General features: G+C 36.3%; 1 protein-coding gene across 5 annotated transcripts in view; it reads left to right on the top strand.

Moving 5' to 3' along the window:
• LOC128873085 (neuronal acetylcholine receptor subunit alpha-7-like) overlaps nucleotides 1-19954 on the top strand; it is a 163823-nt gene that overhangs the window by 96068 nt on the left and 47801 nt on the right. For 4 of the 5 annotated variants that reach the window (XM_054116360.1, XM_054116359.1, XM_054116357.1 and 1 more), the window contains exon 3: nucleotides 9923-9967. In XM_054116360.1, the coding sequence (XP_053972335.1) occupies nucleotides 9923-9967 (45 nt within the window). Of the gene's footprint in view, nucleotides 1-9922; nucleotides 9968-14510; nucleotides 14825-19954 lie in introns of those variants that run through there. The other variant, XM_054116361.1, reaches the window with a different exon arrangement.

Here is a 19954-nt window from a genome sequence, read left to right as displayed (position 1 = left end):
CCCCCCCGTTAATATAAATTATACGCGTCGCGAATTCGTACCGCTTCATTTAAGATCCTAAGATAGATAAATTTTCAAAACTGAACCTCCCTTTAATTTCGTTATAAACAAACATTGAACCGTGAATTTCAGAAGATCTGAAATCCGAACTTTGCCCATATAATGTGAGAAATAAAGATTAAGCGTGCTTCGTGTAATATTCAATGGAATATTAAGCTCCTCGCATTTGAAGGAGCACCTTGATGGAATCGACTTCTCTAAATGTAATTCGTAACAGTCTCGGCGTTACCGGCCGAACACTACGTGCATTTCCTAACTTGCAGAACCCATTAAAACTGTAAATCAATCGGTGTTTCTGTCCATCCTATAACCAGAACTTGAGATATGTAAGCCAGAAGCTTCTGAGAGCAAACTTCGTGCACCCCCGCACAATAAATTGAAATTCGAATTTGCATACTAAACATGTTCCTGCGAAAGCACGAGTTATGGAGGCACGCATGGTATCACCTTCGGCGAATGTCCGAAATTGAGTGCGCCTTCAGAAATTTATCATGTCTGTACATCCAACAATACTAATCGCACTCGCTGATCTTTGTAACAGGGACAGTTATGTCGTTTCACAATTTGTAACGTTTCGTTATAATCAAAGCTATTAAATCACGTGAACATTTTTGTTTAACAAAATTTAGTTATGAGTTGGCGCTGCTAGTTTGCCATTAAAATTCTGGAACAATTTATTCCAATACCTTTCTCAAAATTAATTTTATTTGCAAATTATAGGAATAAGGTTATTAAATCATACGATCACTTATGTAATAGAACTAGCCAATCCAGAAAATATTAATAATGTTGAGTTTCGGGATAACGAGATAACGAGAACTTTAATAAATAACAATTAATTTTGGATCCATCCAAAGGGTGCTCGCAACAATAACATTACGAATATTAAGAGAAGTTAAATTTCCATTGTGAAACGCGTAACATGTATTAATTGTAATTTCTATTATGATCTTTTCGCCTGATCGCATATAATACACTCTTCATTATAATCAGTTATAGAGAAGACGCATAACGTTCCAACATGACAGCTTCTGAAATGCAATTCGCCGACTCTCGGGAATAATCCGATATTAACTATTGAAGCGACATCTTTGTCGGAATTCAAGTCAGAATTTCTACAGCGGCGATCCCACCAAATATTTACTTCATTATTTAACACAAAAATATGTTTTATTCATTTCTAACATTTACTATATGATAATTTAAACAAATTGATACGTTAGGAAGTCTTCTTGATATTATTGAAATTCTTTTGTTACTTCCTTTAAAAGTAAAAGCCTCGCAATTTACACAGGAATTACCGTTATTGTCGAAGTGAAGTGTACGCTTATCGTCGCCGCATAGTAATCACCGATAAAGTGATTTTCATTGCACTTGAATTAAAATTCAGTATCCTGAGTATTTAAATAATCGATTGAAAATTAGCTAACACCGTTATTGGATCATTCAGCCCTAACGATTGAGGCAGAAAGTAACTTGAAGTCTTATTGTTGCTCCGCTACATCCGCTCGATGCAAGGACGCGATTAATTCGATACTCCCGTCACATGAAAGCTTTGAAACTGTTAAGGGGTCCAATTACGTCCCGATTAACAACTGTCATTTATCCCGTGAGAAATTTAAAGGAAGGCACTCTAGAGTGCATACCCTGCGGGTGCATTTAACTCCTTAAAAGAAAAATTAAATTTTAAAAGTTTTCCCGCCCTCTGTCGCGTTGAAATCTCTGTCTATTGTACTTGCGACTTTAAATGTACCTCAGAGAGTACTTCACTTTGACGTGAAGAGATCAACAGATTTGATGTACAATTAACTTTGATCCAATGTATCTCTCGACTTAATTAGAAAATAAAAGCGAGGAGATAGTACAAGTATTATTACTTCGAATATTATTAATCGTTTAAAATAACATCTATTAAACAATTTAATAGTATATGCTATTCTACGTAATAATACTGCATCTTTCAATTCTAGATTTATTTTCAATTATAAAAATAATTTCCTTGTAAGAAAATTAAAATTTGTGTGTATTGATTTGAACAAAAATCTTTAAAGCTTTAATATTATAATATGTTTGTACATTTTTATTTATATACACCTGATGTAGATGTATACAGTAATCAATCGGCGCAGCTTTCAGTTGAATCTATTTTAACAATAACAGTCAGAATGGAGGTCAACTGATCATTCGATCACCCCATCGTCATAGCTGAGCACGCAAATTGACCACGAGACGTTATGGCATTCCCCAAATGACTACTGTAACACGTTATGCTATTCCTCGGATATTACATGAATGTCGATACCGCAGCTACTACTCAACCTCATCCATCAAGCAAACAATGCATTCTGTCCTCCGCACACCTGAAAACCCAAAAACTAAAAATCTGTGTGTCTCTGTATCAATATCCAATATTATACAAATTACTGATGAGTAATTTGAACCACAATAACTTTTTTCGAATTTAATTTTTAAACAAATTCCGTATTCAACATTAAATTCCTTCCGCAAGTATTTCTTGTATATTTTTTTTAATATATTTTGGCATTTTTGGTATATTTTATGCAGCAGCGCCATCAATTCGAAAGAGGAATACGTGCAACATGCATACCCTTTTTAGAGACTCTTCTGCATCGTTGAAATTTTTAGAAAGCATTTTTGAAGCAGAATTTTCGGTATCGAGAGAGGAATAGTAGAGCTATAGGGTTCGCGGTAAAAAGATATCCTCTGAGATGATTACGTTCTAGTATATATGCACACTGTGAGCCAGAAATGTGGCGAAGTAAAGACGAACATGTGAATCAGGTTCTCACCCGAGTCTTTGAAAATTCGAGTCGCGAATTTCTTGTAGAATCAACTTTGGAGCTTTCTTAAGCAATGCTCATTGATTTTTAAATTACATAGGCTTCTAATTTAATTTCTATACTCGTATATGATCTAATGCATCATCCGCATTTAAAACAAATTTAGGCTTCTGGGTATTACCATAGGGATGCATCGAGTATCGTATTTTTTATGATTCTAGAATTTTATACAGAAAATTTACATGATTGAAATTTAAGAAATTTATGAGAAGTAAGAAGACAAATAAAACTCTATATTCTTGTTTTATCCTACTCCATTCTTACCCTACAGAAATATATATATATAAATGAAAAGCTTAATTAATACTGGGTATATATTTATCCATAAGGTCGCATAACATTTGATGTCATAAATATATCATCCAAGTCGAGGGGGTACAAATACCCATGAAACTCGTGAAGCTAACAACGTAACGAACTAATCGTTATAAATTAACAATTAGCGCGAACTAGCGCGATATATTGTCGTGGAATGGGACGTATAATTGTTAATTAAGGGTTACGAAACAGCTTCATCCAATGAACATGGAAATTGTTCGATGCTGGTAAACGTTCCCTCGGATCGATAGGAATCCGATAAAGAATAAATTCCTCTTACCCCGGAAGGATAATAATTTAGGTCATGGAGAATCGTGCAAGGAGTACACGTGTCAAGTGGCTATATCAAGGTTCAGATGTACATGTTACGAGGCTTGTGGGCGGTGATTGAAATGACCGCAATGCTCCGGTGGCGGTGTTCGCCCCGCCAGAATAAATTCTGAGCATTCTCATCGGTTCCATAAAATCAGAATAATCCGAACAAGTCGCGTCCTGCAAAGGTGGCACAATTCGAGCCCTTCGGATACACTTGGAGCTGAAATAAAATCAAATAACAAAGATCAAAATCAGAGACCGGAAAACTTCGCTGCTAAATGGATTTCCGATACTTTTTCATCCAAACATATCGAATTATGCCGAAGTCCACGGAACTACCTTAGGGGAATTTATTCGACCATAAGGTTTCACAATTTTCGTACTTACTTTCTTGTAGCGTACGTAATGTTTCTGTGCGACATAATATATGTTTCTGTATTCTTATTTAAATATTCTGATTATGACTGAAAAAATTATGAAGCTGAAATTCTAACCCATTCACTGCTAACTACAAGATGTCTCGCAGTTCAAATTGATTCCAATTACTGAAAGGATAAGTTTATAGCCTTTTGAGTCACGAATTATTGAAAAAGAAGATTATTTTCGACTTTTCACGTTTTTATTTTCATAAACAAATTGAACACTAGCATTCCAATTTTTGTTAGTGTTGTAACTTCACCCTGCCTTTACGAGTGACTTCAGTTTTACTAATGCATTAAAAAATGCCGGTCTACGAATTTCGAGGGAAGAATATATTTGTCTGATCTGACTTGGAGCCAATAATGGTTGCCAACCACTGACCTAGCCTTTAAGGTCGACTGCGTTCCAAATTCATTGGCCTGTTATTACTGATATCTTTTGTGAACTTAATAAACACTTGTCACACGTATTGCTTCCTGTAATTACTAAAATGTATTAAAATAAACCACTTACTACCATTTAATAAAATGAACTATTCACTAAAATCTAGCCTAGGTACTCATCCTGTAGATAAGTCTAAATATATAAGGAAGTTATAAAAGGTCCATCAATTCGTCCTCAAAATACGATTTTACTATACTAATGCTATCATCAATACATACAATGCCAAAATTCCAGCAGTGGAGAAATACCCTTTTCCAACAATTCCGCTAAATCTGAAATCTATCAAATTCCAACTTAGCCAACTTTCGAGAATACAGCCGGTCTTATCATAAACATGAAGTTAAAAGATCTGGCGGTTCCACAGAACGGTATCCAAACGGATTTCACGGTATAAATAACGCTCACTTCTCGGGTCAGCGCGAACAAAGGAATCCCGAGCGCATTTACATCCGCACGAAGAACAGCGCCCTAAGATTCGTCCGGGTTCCAGCGGTGCCAAGAATCTGGAAAAAGTGCAGGAAGCGAAGTGAAAGATAAACGAGTTTTTCGTCTGTCAGAGACCTCCCTCTGGCCCGGGCAATCCTCGGCTGTCCGTGCAGACACGTAGTGGTCAAACTCTTTTTTCTCGTTAACCGAAGGCGAACGTGTGGTGACGCTGAAGTCACCGTCTCGTTAAACTACCAAGTCTATCTTAGGACTCGGAAACTCCTAGAAGCTCTGGAAAAGGGAAGAAAAAGCGGAACACCTTGAGCTATTTCCAGATAACAAGAGAAAGAGGGGGCCAGGTCAAGCTCGCGAAAGGAAGCTTCAAAGAAATTTGAGTAGAACGACAGAAATTTGATTTATCTCCCTAACCCCAGCTTCATCTTACATCCGATATTGATTTAACGTCGAAATCGCGATGCAGCGCACAACGTGGCTTTGAACGAGGGAAGACAATTTTCTTTTCGTTCGTGGGACGTTGTAACCCACAACAAAATGTCGAAGTCGCGCAACTTGCTTGGACATTTGCAATTCTAATTCATAGAACTCTGGACGCGATTCAGTTTTCCCTTGGCTAGTAACATGAATTTCAAACGTTACGATACGTCAGAGTAAATAACTCCGATGTTATTTAAGCGAAAGCATTTCGTTGGAAGGAGTCTACGAGATGATATCGGCAGTTTGTTTATTATTTGGTTACATTGAGCAAAATAGCAGAGTTAATTCTTTATTCGCTACTCTTTGGATATAATATATATTTGGAAAGAATTCTATTATTATTATTCTATATACTTTAATCCAAAATATTATTCTACATGTAAATTGTCACAACAGTTAATTTAATTCACTATAAGAAGATTAGAAAATAGACTGTCTTACTTAATCCTCAAAATAAAAATATAGCAAGGAATAGTTTCATCTAACCCATTTCTCATCGTGTTACTCTATATACTTACTCTATATACTTATGTATTATTCTAGTTGATTTATTTTCTTTCTGCTTTTACGGGCATTCTGTAATAAATGACAGCTAGAACCACGTGATCCCCTTGCCCCTTCCTCGTTGCGGTCTCGGTGATGCCTCTTTCTTTTCGAAGGGATTACGTTCGGCGGAAGTTGAAGTAGCATTAAGTCGAAGTTAGCAATGCTTCGTGCATAATTACGATTAATTGCGGGCAATGTGTAAGGTCGGACGACTTAGTAGCAATGAAAAGTTGTAACGAGATGGTAAATTATGCAGCGAACGTAGGGCACAGCCGCGCGGATTTAGCCCAGGACTTTGGAACGGTTTCCACCGTGGGTCTTTGAAAAGAGGCGAAAGCAAACGATAAGATCCAATTATCGAAAAACAGTTTATCGCGTGGACAGGCGAAAGATAAGCCGGAAACGTATCCCAGGTACATTTCTTGGGAATGGACCCTGCACTCATGAAACGTCCAAGCGTCGCCGCTTGGCGACGTTGAGAAGCAAGACGAAGTACCGATTGTTAACTTCGTGATATACGGTCAAGGGGCGACGACGAGGATTCCCTTATAATGGATGTAACGAGAGAACGGTGAAAGGAAAGGATTGTGAAATGTACCCGACAATGAAAGAAAATTTAAACTCCATTCCTTCTGAATGATTAAGTCAATCTTAATTAGTAAAGCTACTTTAAGTCATTGATCGTTATTACATATCAACGGCCTATTTAGAAAACTTTCAGATCAAAATTATTTACTCATACTGAAATTTATTTGGGAATGTTTATAATATTCCTTTAAATACTGAATATTCCTGAACTTGAAACTATGAAAGAAATTGTATCCTGCTGTTGTAGATGAATTTTTTTTTAACGAATGTTTGTATACTACGTTTTGTTAATTTATTGCGGTCAGCCAAATGTGATTATAATAATTAAAACAAAAAATCCGTAAGTGTTAATGTCCCATTAATAACTTTGACATAAATGTTGTTTAACGAAAAAATTAGTTTTAATTGTAAATTAATTAAATACATAAACTTCGAAAAATACCTAACAGGTAATGGAATTGTGAACGTGTTTCTTAAGAAGTATTGCAGAAAATATTAAAGTTTTCGTGCAGCATTCGCTAAACATAGTTTGATCTCAAGAAGATTTCATTCCGTAATGTTCTTAACAACGCACTGAAATAATATGCGCTACTTAAACCTATTAGAGGATTACGTACTCAGGTAATTTCAAGAAAATAAACGGAACATGAAACGGGGAGTAATTGGCTTATAGAATACGAAAATAATTAACTTGTATAACATGTTTGAAGTTATATAATCTCAAGAAATTTTAAAACGATCTCGTCGTTACTGGAAACAGTAATTCACAATATCAGTACTTTAAAAAGACCTCTGTATATTTTCTCACAGATTAATCTCATCAATGCTACGAAACATTGGCAATTGGTTCTAATGCTCTATAATATGTCAGAGATCCGATTGTTATATGTACGATGGAGCTTAGGGTCAATTTAAGTCTTACGCTATTACGGATAGCGAAGCGTGGTAAACCAAATGCTAAGCCGAGCTTAAGTTTTGTTCAACCACTCTATAATCTGCTTCAACACTTTAACCTTGAATGACGTATTACTATGCCTCTCATTTCCAACGGCTGGAAGCCATTGCCGCGATACTTTGTGCAAAAAATAGCGATCACTACCTCAAGATACCGAATTTACGCGTCACAGACAAAAGAAAACCTACCCATACTTATATCAACGACATTTAATTGCAACAAATTAAAGCAGAAATTTACATTTTGTTCAAAATTTTTCATTTCAAGCATTTTTATAAAATTTGTCTAAAGATTTTATTTTAATTAATCCGAAATTTGAAATTTTATTGAAATAACTACTTTACTTGTTATTCAAATTTACATCTTCACGCCATACTTGTACAGTCCAATTAGGTCTCAACAAATTCTTTTCAAACGATAAACGATGTGCAATGCTTCCCTGTGGAAGACAATTGAGTGTACGTAATCTATTTCCGTAATTGATGCGCTGTCCAAGTGCCAGAGAGATCCGAATCATAAATCGCTACGGAATTCGATAAATGATTACAAGGCGATTGTCGAAGCAGAAAGCCTCGAGTGAGGGGAGGCTCTTTTTCGTCGTTATTAATGATCATTCGGGATTTTCTTTTCCTGCTTGTCGTTGGTTAAGGGAAAGACAGAGTTAGCAGGGCTTATTGCGTTTTATTAATTACCTCGACCTAGTTAGTAATTCCAACCGTGCTCGATAAATAAGATAACGAGACGGGGAAGAGGATCTGCGTTCTTTGTCACCGTTGAGCTCTACACCCGAAAAATACGGTGTGTCTTTGCGTTATTGCGCAATCCTTTTCCGGTTTTCCTTTTTTTTTTTTTTTGAGACTGCCAAGGACAGGGGAAAAATAATTACGAAAGTTCACGGCACATTGTGTTAGTTAAGGTTAATGGGAAACCAGCGTTATAGAAACGCTCCCCTTCGTCCCTTCTAAATGAAAATTTAAGCGGAGTTAACGTGGAAATATGAGAGACGACCATTTAGAAAGTTTCAACAGCATCTCCGCTACTTTAAGATATCAATGTAAAATACGCACTGTGACATAATCCGTTCGCAATAATGTGTCACAATTTCACGTTCGTTCGATCAGAGACCAAAAACTCGATGCAAGTTTCTCTCCTTTTTCACGAGACAAGGGCTTCCATTCTTTCTGTACCACATTTTTCTGGTTAAAGCTCCCTCCTCGTTTTTGATTTTGAATCCAAGGTGATACACACTGACACCACTCGGGTGGTCCTTCTATTCGAGAGGCACGATCGTCATCCGAAGAAAAATCCGATTGAATACGACACTGGAAACTTATTGGTTTACGTGATACGTTTGAGAATTTGTATTGCAGACGAAACGAATTCTAGATACTCCAGTGGTAGATCAACGGAGACGGAACAAATACGGATTGGTAACTGTTCGAGTGGTATTGTGTCACGCGAGCGTCGTGCTACCTGGTGTGACATGGGATTTACATTTCGGTTCGATTTCGCGTGGTCCTGGAATACCTCAGCAGAGTACTGCCTTCCCTGCTCAATTTATTTTAGTTATTTCTGAGAGATGACATTTCTTTATTAATGCTTTCTGTCGAGGCTTTTGGCATGAAGTGACCTGATCAGTGGAATATCTGAATTTCTCATAGCTGTGTTATTCATTAGACTTTCTGATAAATTTTATTTGTACATGTTTAAAATATATTTTATTCCTTTACACTGCGTGTCTAAAAAATCACTCAGTATATTATAAAGGAAATATTCCATTCAGTGGTTTTTGAACACCGGTAGCAGTATCTGAAAGTCATTGAGTTAATAAATGCTACAAATTAAAATAATATTTTCTCCACGTATTGATAAATGGATTCGATTAGAATGTTTCTAATCAAAGCTCACATCTAATTTGGGCTTCCTTAAAAATAGAAAATCCTACTGATTGAAACTGAAGATATGTTATCTACCATCCTAATTTAGAAATCCTATGAATATTAAATGTCACGTATCTCCGTAATCTGATGTGAAAACTAGAGCTGGTTTGTGTATAAAGTACTTCAAAATGAAGATAACCCGCCAGTATATTTTAATATAAAGACACTCAAGATTTAATGACATTTTGCTGTATTATAAATCTAAAATTTGTGGCTAAGTCTTTTCATATTTATAACTGCTTAACAAACTGAATACACTTCTTAATTGCATAATACACGCTCCGTAATTACATGGAGGGATGTTACGTTGGAGATTTTTATTACCGTAGCATGCAAATTAAATGGAGAGCATACATTACATTACGTTTGCAATTGCGAGTAAGCAGCGTCGACAAAAGTTCGTTTAACGTTGCCATCAACCTTCATGATTCTTTAATATAATTTCTTTTAATTTCGAAGTAATTAATTTCCTATAAGATTTTTTTGATAATTATATGCTTTGTTACAGCTTTAAGGAAAACAACTGCTACAAATAAACATTTCTTATGTTTCAGGACGAGAAGAATCAACTGCTCATCACAAATCTTTGGCTGAAATTGGTAAGTTCAACAATTTATAATATAGGTAAATCCTATATCAAATACTCGTTAGAATTTGATAAACGACCGTCTACGAACGCAGCAATCGGAATGTATTGAATAAATTTCAGGTGTTCCATGGTGGATGAAAAATTGTATTACGGACGACGAAATCATTTTGAATTTTGATCATTCCCTTGTTTTCCATTTAAACGCACTCGTACGTCTCTCTACAATTGTTTGTGCTGCTTGTGCTCGAAAGCTCTTCAAAAGGATTCGATTTTCGTAATTACGTTTACGCAATCGAAACGCGAAGGCTCGTTGAAATTAATTTGCAAATATTGTTGTCAACAGAAAATATATGTATGGAGAAGTTTAGTTTGATGAAAAAAAAAATGCAATTTGCGCGATGAGTTAATTGTTATTGTAAGCTATTACAAACGTAATTACACACTACAAGTTTGCAGTCTGCTTTCCAGTACTTTCAATTTTACCCACGATGCTTGACGTTAAAATGAACCGAGGCTGTTCCGAAGATGTCCAGAAAACTGCTGGAGAATAGTACCGCGGAACCGAAGTATTTTCAACTTGGAATCATGCTCGTAATGGATTCTTATCAACTGGAACTATTAATAGAGTCACGGGCAACAGGTACCACCGACAGAGTGGCTGAAGTGGCGCACCCTTATTAGGGTAGACTGTCGTAATATTTCCATTCAGGAGGTTTCGAACCGCGCTTTAAAACGCTTGTCGTTGCTCATTTCCAACGGCTTATGCCTCGTCAATCCTCGCCCTCATTCACAACCACTGCCGAGCCGTAGCAAGAACGGCTTTGCGATGACCCAAATTCTCAGTTAACGATTCTACGATGATGTTTTGCCCGATTGACAAATCGACCGATCATCCCCTACCGCGACCCTGTGTCAACAATTACAACCGAACAGAAGTTGCATCGCGCACAGCCTTAATCACGTACTCTTGATAGTCGTTCGGGTGATTCGGGAATTAATATTTCAGACGATCGGGAACGTCAACACGCGAGCCAAATTGTTTCGCAACGAGCTTGACCCGGGGATCACCGGGGCAGAAAACTGTTATTGATGAACCTCGCGGAAATTCCTGCGCCTGGAACATCGAATCGAACAAACAATTACGAGAAGGATAATGCGAGTATTCTTTTGCTTCGTTAATATCGAATGATTCTTTGATGTTTGGTGGAGAACTTAGGTCAGTGGTTACGTTGCAGTATAGAAATTGCATCTGTGGGAAATCGGAAATGTAACCAATGAATTAGAAATCCTCTTGATTGGAACGATAAACGAGTACTTCCTGTTTTTTGTTGTTTAATTAAAACCACGGTTGATTGCGAGACTCCTCTTTCCGTTTCATCGTAGCAATTCAATGGTATCTTTTGGTAACGAATAATATTTATTCCTTATCACTGTGGTTTCTACTTAATTATATTTTTGTTTATATCTAAATATTTTTATTTCAACATACATTTGTATACTCGAAAGAGATTTCAATCTTCAAACTAAAGACAAAAATTACACTCGATCGTATCGTGATGTTCTACGTGAAACATGAAATATTTCATAAAGTCATGCCAAATTACTTCAATATACAGTATGAAGAAAAGAACGTTTTCATGAAAGAAAATGCAGAATTTCATTTAAAATGCGAGTGCATATTGCATTTGACTCAACTTTACCTTGCGCCAATTTTGTATATCTTTGTTCGAATATGAGCTGGAGCTGGTTTTCATTTCTAGAATTAACCTGTATATCAACTGCGTATAAAGCATTGGTTAAAATTGAGATTATTAAACTTTAACTTGCGAAAGCTTCCATATAATGTAATCATAAGAAACATTGCTTCCTGTATTTTACAATGGTTTCTAAATGAAAGTAAATGTCAAACACCCCGTTGTTATTAACATACGATGTCGAATATGCAGCGAGTATTTGCATAACGGAAAATGAAAGCAATTAACAAGAATGAACTGATCATAAATTAAATCGAACGATTTCAATTTGAAATATGTACCTGCATCGTTAGGATAATTGCCCGTGTAATATCTTCTCAAATGATCTGTCATGATTATACTCTGTTAAACAATACTAATTACAGTGCATCGCTCCAGTGTGATTTACGTGTAAAACTTTCCTCGGTTGCCGTAATTCGAATTCTCCTGCTTGATTAAAAATGAATCTCATTCGGGCTCGTTTAACTTTCTGCCCCCAAAGCTACTCATGATTTCTCTCGCTTTCAGGAATAATTACGCACCGCGACGCGATGCCACTTTTGACTTTCGTTGCGCGAAGTATTTACATTTAATTGCTGAAAACGCGAGCGTGTGCAAATGTTTGGCGGAACGGTGAAACGTTTTGTTCCCTGCATTCTAACCTCTTCCCCCCCCCCCCCTCCCCGTACCTTCGGATGTCAAGTGCATGCACCGAGGGAACAGAACGCGCAGCTGCACTTGACTCGCAATGCTGATATCTCGTTGAATGTAAGTCTCGGAGATATTCAACGACTTCGAATAAGACTCGGAGATATTCGAGATATATTCGACGTTGGCACGTATCGGAACCGCGTCCTACATTTTCTAATAACATTTCTATCAAACACACTTGTTTCGGTAGAGGGGTACAAGGCAACACAAACTAAATATTTTTTGTACATAAAAGTTCTTGAAATTTACGTTACGAATAATATAGCGATGATTCCGTGTCATGAATGATGTAAAAAATGGGACTTAATATTTTTCTATGCAGGAATAATTACCGTGGAAAGTAATTTTGAATATTAGGAATAGTTAGGAATAAGACATTATTTTCTAGTTCAAATATTCGTCAAAAAATATCGAAAGATGACAGAACTTTCATTATTTGACACGGACAAGAACTGTCTCTACTTTCGTCTTTTAATTTCAAGTATTTTTTATTTTTTATTTCCAATTTTTAATTAAATTTCCTGCGTGATATGTCATCGACAATTTGACCTGGCGGGGCTGTAAAAAGTTATTTATACAACAATGACTATCACACTTTCTGCACATTATTTTTTAACGACATAATAAAGAGACCGATATACTTTAATTTTATTAAACTCGCACAAACCAACGCGTAATGATATCGCTTTTCACACTAAACGTGGATTCGATCTTCGACCAGGGATAATTAATTCCATTACCATAACAATAGGTCAAAAAACAGCAGGAAGTATAACGCGTATTAACATTGCAGAATGTATGCTCAGGAGACAATGTGGGTTAAGTATAATAAGATACGCCTCATTTTAAAGTCTCCTTAATTCACGGTGAATCTATATGAGCCACCGTTGCAATGAATTTGCATAGTTTTCATTGAGATCTCGCGATAGAGAATGCAAAGGTACATACTGCGTCTCTGGATCTCGACACCGCAGCGTGTGAGGAATACGTATTACACGAATGTGTACCCAGGGCCCCGCAATTTGCATATGTGCACGCTATTTCATGTCAGCGAGTTGGGTGTTGATTAGTTATTAAAGACTTGCGTGTGCTAGTGCATACTATAAGCAATTACCGAGTTCGTCCAGCTAAACGTTAATGTAATTTGAATAATTACATTACAAAAAAAAAAGAAAATCACGTTGATGTTTGTTTTGGATAATGAAAGAGATATTAGAATGAAATTCGTCGTTTTATATCGAAATTGAATTAACGCGTTTGTGCTATCGTGCCCATTCATTAGGGAAATGAAATTTTCAATCGAATTAAATAGAATCATTGCATACGAAAGTAATAAAATTACAATTAAACAAAATATTGGTAGAGTAATTTTAACCTTTTGTCAAGGTAACCTACATTTTCATTTTTTCATTTCCTCGTGACAGTTGGGAAGCCTACCCTGCAAAAATAATATTTTTTTCGGTGCGTCTGCATTTAATAAATATTTAGCGCGTGTATTAATGGAACCCTGGTTTTATGTAGGTTCCTACATTCCGCATATTTAAATTCAAACGGAATATTCGTGGTTAGGATATTTATAAATATTTCTCAATTCAAACGTTTTATTATGGAACGTTTTCATCTACGTTTTAAACGTTTGACATACATTTTCTATACCCGGGATGGCGGGAAACGAAGTTGATAAAAACGGTCTATAATCAAATGAATCGATCAATGTTTCAAGAAATCCTTTCATCGTCGTGTTATTTTATCAAGTTCGTTGTTCGAAACGAATGATGACATTCACTGAATAGTTGAGCGGACCGAAGTGAATAGTTTGCTATTTGTAAAAGATATGGGCCACCTGGTCCACTGCAGAATTAAATTTCGATCCAAACGCATTTCATTCGTGTCTCCTCGTTCATCCAGTCGGCATAAAGTCAATTTCGAAACTCTGTTCCCTAAACAAATTGAAAAATACATTTGTTCGCCGTCTTCCCCCTACCACCCCTCGTTTGACAAATGCTTTTCAGAGACACGGAATAGACGTGTAAGGTTTGCTGCGCATTCGACGGCCTTAGTTGACACTCGAAGTCTGCCATGTGACGAGTAGAAACAGAGTTAATCAAGCGTACTCTCACGTTCGCGAAATTCCTTCTCGTCGTCTCCAGTCGTACTTCTGTTTCGTTTTTACTTATAACTGTCGAAGTTCTTGTTTCAATTATCGCTTGAGAAATCGCGAGAATTGGTAATACACTCACTATCTTAAATGCTCTTCGTGGAACAATTCCAAACACAATTGTACATTATTTATCTTCATTCTATTATTTTTCTTCATTGATTTTAATATTGTGCCATAATTTTCTATTATGCTGATAGACGAAGCAAAGCAACGATTTCATTGCATGTCGCTATTGTAAAACAACATATTCTGCAAAATCTCGGTAAGTTTCATAACATTTTTTACATTTTTTATGATTTTTCTTTGGAATATCGAATGTACTAAAATGATTACCAGAATTGTTTGAATATTTTGGGTTCTAAGTGGATGAAACTGTATGATATTTTTGATAACAGAACACGATGAAATAATAACATGTTTCATGGATTTCGGGACACTTTTATAAGTTTAAAACTCTGTAAAAGTTTCCTAACAAATTGGCGATAAATATCAGCCATTTTATAGATCGAAACATATACAACATTATACATCGATATAACATCATATTACAATATATTAAAATAAAATAAGAAAGTATTTAATTAGTTGAATACACTACTCAGATATTCATTTAATTTCACGCTTGGCAACGATACTTCAATTCAATTACACGAAATATTACATTAAGTATGTAATGTTTAACAGCTGAATCCGACAATATCCAATTTTAATAGTCGAAACAATCCTTTCAAGAGAAAAAAGAACAATCGTGGACAGTATACAGACATGTAATTCAATCAACGTTGAAGGATGCTCTATTGCTCAATTGCTGTTGAATTTATCGGATATTGATTTCCAAGAGCTTGTCTTGTGATTTCCATTGTAATTGAAATTTTAATATTACATCCGACTCTTCGACTTCAATTTGAACGATTCATTATCGGATTGGAAGCACTCGTTTCATTACTTGGAGAACACTCTGCGCTCTGGGCTCTCCAATGTAATCCTACTCAACGCGACGTTGACTGATGTGACAATATTTTTCTGTCAATCGTCCACGCTGTTTTTATACTTCATTAATCCTGATCACTTCCGATTCTGGAAAACAAACTATCAGTCCAACAAATAAATTACGGTTGAATAAAAAGTACTGTAATCAATAGAATTTTTATAGTGGAATTATGGGATCGTTTAGTTGGAAAAGTCCATCAGTCCATCACTGATTGAAAACACAAAGTCGATGAAAACAGTTGTTAAATATACATCAACAACATTGAATAGCCCCTGAATGTTCAATCTACCTTTGTTTATAAACCACGGTTCCCATTCGCGACCGGAAAACGTTTCCCAACCAAATCAGTTTCAGGATCTTCTAGTCTGCCTCGGTAAATTCCGAATTCCGAATTCAGAACGATTTCGATTGAGGTATCAACGAAGTAGTTCCGAGGCGGCTTGAAGTGCAGTCGCTTAACACAGTCGTACCCGGGGCGTAGTTACGTGAAAGTCCATGATTGCAGAAACGAACTTCTCGGTAGGGTGTAACTTCTTGGCCTCCACTAGAAAAGAGTGGAGCACGATTCGAGTAGGCGGAGTACTCGCCTGTCTGTGAGCTTTAACGGCTCTATGGTATTATGAGCGAAGTCAGCGCTAGGTGCACTCTCTTTCCCTCTTCGCCATCTCGCTATGCCTCCCTCGCTCGCTTCCCATCGTGTCCCTATTTCCGTTTCTCCAGTTTTGTGCGTTCACCTAAGAGAGATGAGCGGGGAAAAAGGAAAGGAAGAGGGAGCTCTGCCACTCGAGGCGTCCTATGAAGTGTCTCCTGTAATGACGAAAGTTTCTTTCGCTCAAATAAATATATTTCTCTTCGTTATCTCGTCCTAGCGAAGCGCCGAAAAATATTTACGACGATAAGGTTCATTCGTGCTTGTTTCGGAATATCGTGTAACAACAATTATTTTATACTGCCGCTGGTTGGAAAACGTTGTTGACCATCTTATTTGGGACCTCTTCAATTACGCGATTATGATATTGATAACGTAGAATTGTTTCCTGTGTCACAGTAGCGATCCGAATGGTTATCAATCATCCATCTTGCCTCGAGTAGATAATCCTTCACTTTCAGGTATCATGATTTATTATTCTTCCTGGTTATCGAAAACTGAGACAGAGTTGCTACGGGATGAAAATGAACGAAGTGTGGTACGTCACAACAGAGAGTCGCAAGCGTCTTGCACGTTCGACAAAGATTATTTTTATACGAACAAAATATGGATCACGTAAAAATAACCTTCTAGACGAAATAACAGCTTCTATACTAATAAAATCAGCACTGTACAGAGCTTATTGTAATTGAGGCTTGCGTAGAATATGGTTGTACAAGTTTATTTTACAATTTTCCAGTTCAGTGTTATTCGTTACAAAGCGTAATATTTCCTTGGAAATAGGCCAATTTTATCGCTTTGTATTACCGTCTGTCTTGTGTTTTCTCAGATGTGCAAAACGTCCGCCTAACGAATTTCAATTATCCTCTGTCTGACGAATAATATCGATACTGTTAGTCCCTTTGTGAATTGTTTGCTCACATATATCAATTACGTATCGTCTAGTTATTTATGAACATGTCTTATCTCGTAGAGAGTCACTCCGTGAAATGTAGATACCGGGTGGCTCAAAATAGAACCGTGGAGTTATGAATTCAATCTATCCTTTTTATAGTTATTCACAGTTTAGGAGCTCTTTCACTGAAAGCATCGCTCATCAGTGCTTGGAAATATTAAAAGGATGTATCAAAATGGAAATTCAATAAATCGATTGACAATGCACGATATATAGTTGAAAATGACTGGTTTACGTCTTCATTTTATTATTAATAGTATGGACCTTTTTATCACCTTATGAAAATAGTTCTTGATCGTATAAAAATATAACGAATTCAATTAGTAGAATGGTTTCGAAGGAACAATTATTTAACCGATAAAAATCGTGCCAATATACTGAGACATTAGATTTGAAGTCAACAATAAATTTAAAAAAAAAGTCTAATAACGAATTGATTTCCATCGTGATCCGAATGAAGTCATTTTCGCCCTATTTGAATTCACTCGCAATGTATGCTCAACTGTCCCTGCCAACTAGTAGCCATCAGTGACAGGACAAGTCAAGTCGAGAGTACCAGAGCGCCGAGAATCCTCGTTTGATTAGGTTCGTTAATGTACCTGCCACCGTCTGAATTGGGATCGACTGATAGTCTATAGCAGCCTAGTAAGGGCACTTTAACGTCTGAACGTGCTATTGGCCCAGATCAATGAATAGCAATCTTGCATATTAAGCAATTATAAGTTTGTATATTAAATGTGACATAACTTATGTTAGTATAATTGGAAAGGTATTAAATATTCCCCATATCTAGAGAATACTGTATGTAATAAAGTAAGAGGCTATTGTTTGCCTCCAATTTGATGCAATACCTAACTGTTTAGAACCCATAAAGTACAACACGCAAAAATACCATAATTTCACAAATCTCTATAGTTAATTATCATTGATGCATTAAGGGAAATTCGGAAACTCAATAACAGCAGAGATTATGAAGACCGTTGCTTCGCTTTGTAGCATGAAGGGTAATCTCTTTGATTTAAAAGGACCCATGGCTAAAGAGATTATCAGTAAATGAAGATTAGAGATAAGCTTTGGAAAGTTTCATCTTTAAGTTCTACTTTAAATGAAAGATTAAATCCATTCAAATCCCAATTCCAACTCCTTGCGCGTTTCTTCAAGATCCTAGATTGGCGATTCGTTTACTTGCAATTCCCTGATAAGATTGATCTTGTAATTAACTATCTTATAGTCACTCGGTATAATGGGAATGGCACCTGAAGGAACGAAACGATTTAGATACGAATGTAATAGAACTTCGTCATTATTTGGTGTGAAGTGTCGTTTACAATAATTAACTTGTGCCAATGCAGTTTCGATAAATTCGTTGAGATGAAATTTATAATTGAACTTTTTTATTTGATTACAACCCTTTTTTGCATGCTATAAATTAGTAATTGTGTGCTATAAATTTGTAAATAGTGAAAAAGAAAAAGGAAATCATAATCACATTTATCGATAGCGTCATTAAATATTATTTGAAATTTGCATACACGTCTCCTTTAGAATAAGCTTTCTTCCTAGACTGATTGATTTAGTTTTCTACGTCTCAGGGCGTAACGTTGAATAGAAAGCCAGCCCAGCTCTTACGGCGGGCACGTTAAGAAGCTTTTAAGAAAATCGAGTTAGATGGGCTGTTGCTGGTGGTTTTCAGTCAAAGGAGTTCTAATGTATTGCAAACTCAACATGCAAAAACTCCCATCTACGTTACAGTACGTACATAAATTCAATACGTGCAACGAAGTATCATTTGTTGCTTATTTAACTGAAAAGGTGTATACACGATAGATATTTGATTACTTAAAAGCATCTGCGGGAGCAGACCAGCTAGGAATATATTGTTTTGTAGTAATTGTACAATTTACCATGCAGCAATAATAAATGTAGGTTTATAACAGAACAGCCTTACAGGAAAAACTAAAGAAATATTTAATTTCAATATTATACTGAGTACTTAGGTTTCGTGGTTCTTGGTTGCTAACGACATGACTAAAAATAATTTTCAACACAAGAAGAAAAAATTATAAAACGTTTTCAGGGAATTTTTGAAGCAAAAAATGATAGATCAAATAAGGAAAATAAAGCAGTAGCTACACATAGATATTCATGTTAGGCCTGAATCTACACCTACACATAGTCTATAACCATATGTAATGCTTTAGCGTTAAGAGGTCAAATATAAGTGGTTTACATAGTGTTTCAGAGAATTAGAAGCTTGATGATAGGACTTACATAATAATGAATAATTTGAAACTGCTTGGTGCGGGTGAAAAATTAATATTTATTCCGAAAAGCGTGTTTCCTTCGAACGGTTTGGCATCTGCATACATGCGAGCAAATATTCCTTATATAGGGTGGCACTTTGGGGTAAATTCAGGTCACACAAGCAATCGAGGGTGTATTAACTAGCTCTCAACGAGAATTGAGTTACGCCACGAGTTTGTGGTTTGATCAAAAGCCAGTGACGTATTGTGAACTCAAGGTGCAAAATTTCAACCTGTTTGCTTGCAAATTCACGTTAACGTGCTTCTTGGCAGCAATCACTTATTACTTCACTCCGTTGGTTTGCAATCCTGTGACGCTAAATATAGTCCCTTAAGTTCTTCTCCGCTATCCCATTTCTGGTCGGTGATAATTCATGCCAGCGAAGCAATTTAAAAAGGAGGTTCAACGAACTCTTTCAACATGAAATTTGCGTATCTCGGTTTCACTGTATACGATAAATTAAATGCAAGGTGGCCTGAACTTGATGTCATGC

This window comes from Hylaeus volcanicus, chromosome 3 (assembly GCF_026283585.1).
Source record: "Hylaeus volcanicus isolate JK05 chromosome 3, UHH_iyHylVolc1.0_haploid, whole genome shotgun sequence".
In the NCBI taxonomy this organism is placed as follows: Eukaryota; Metazoa; Arthropoda; class Insecta; order Hymenoptera; family Colletidae; genus Hylaeus; species Hylaeus volcanicus.
Note: the sequence above shows the minus strand (reverse complement) of the source record. Positions and strands in the feature narration are given on the sequence as shown.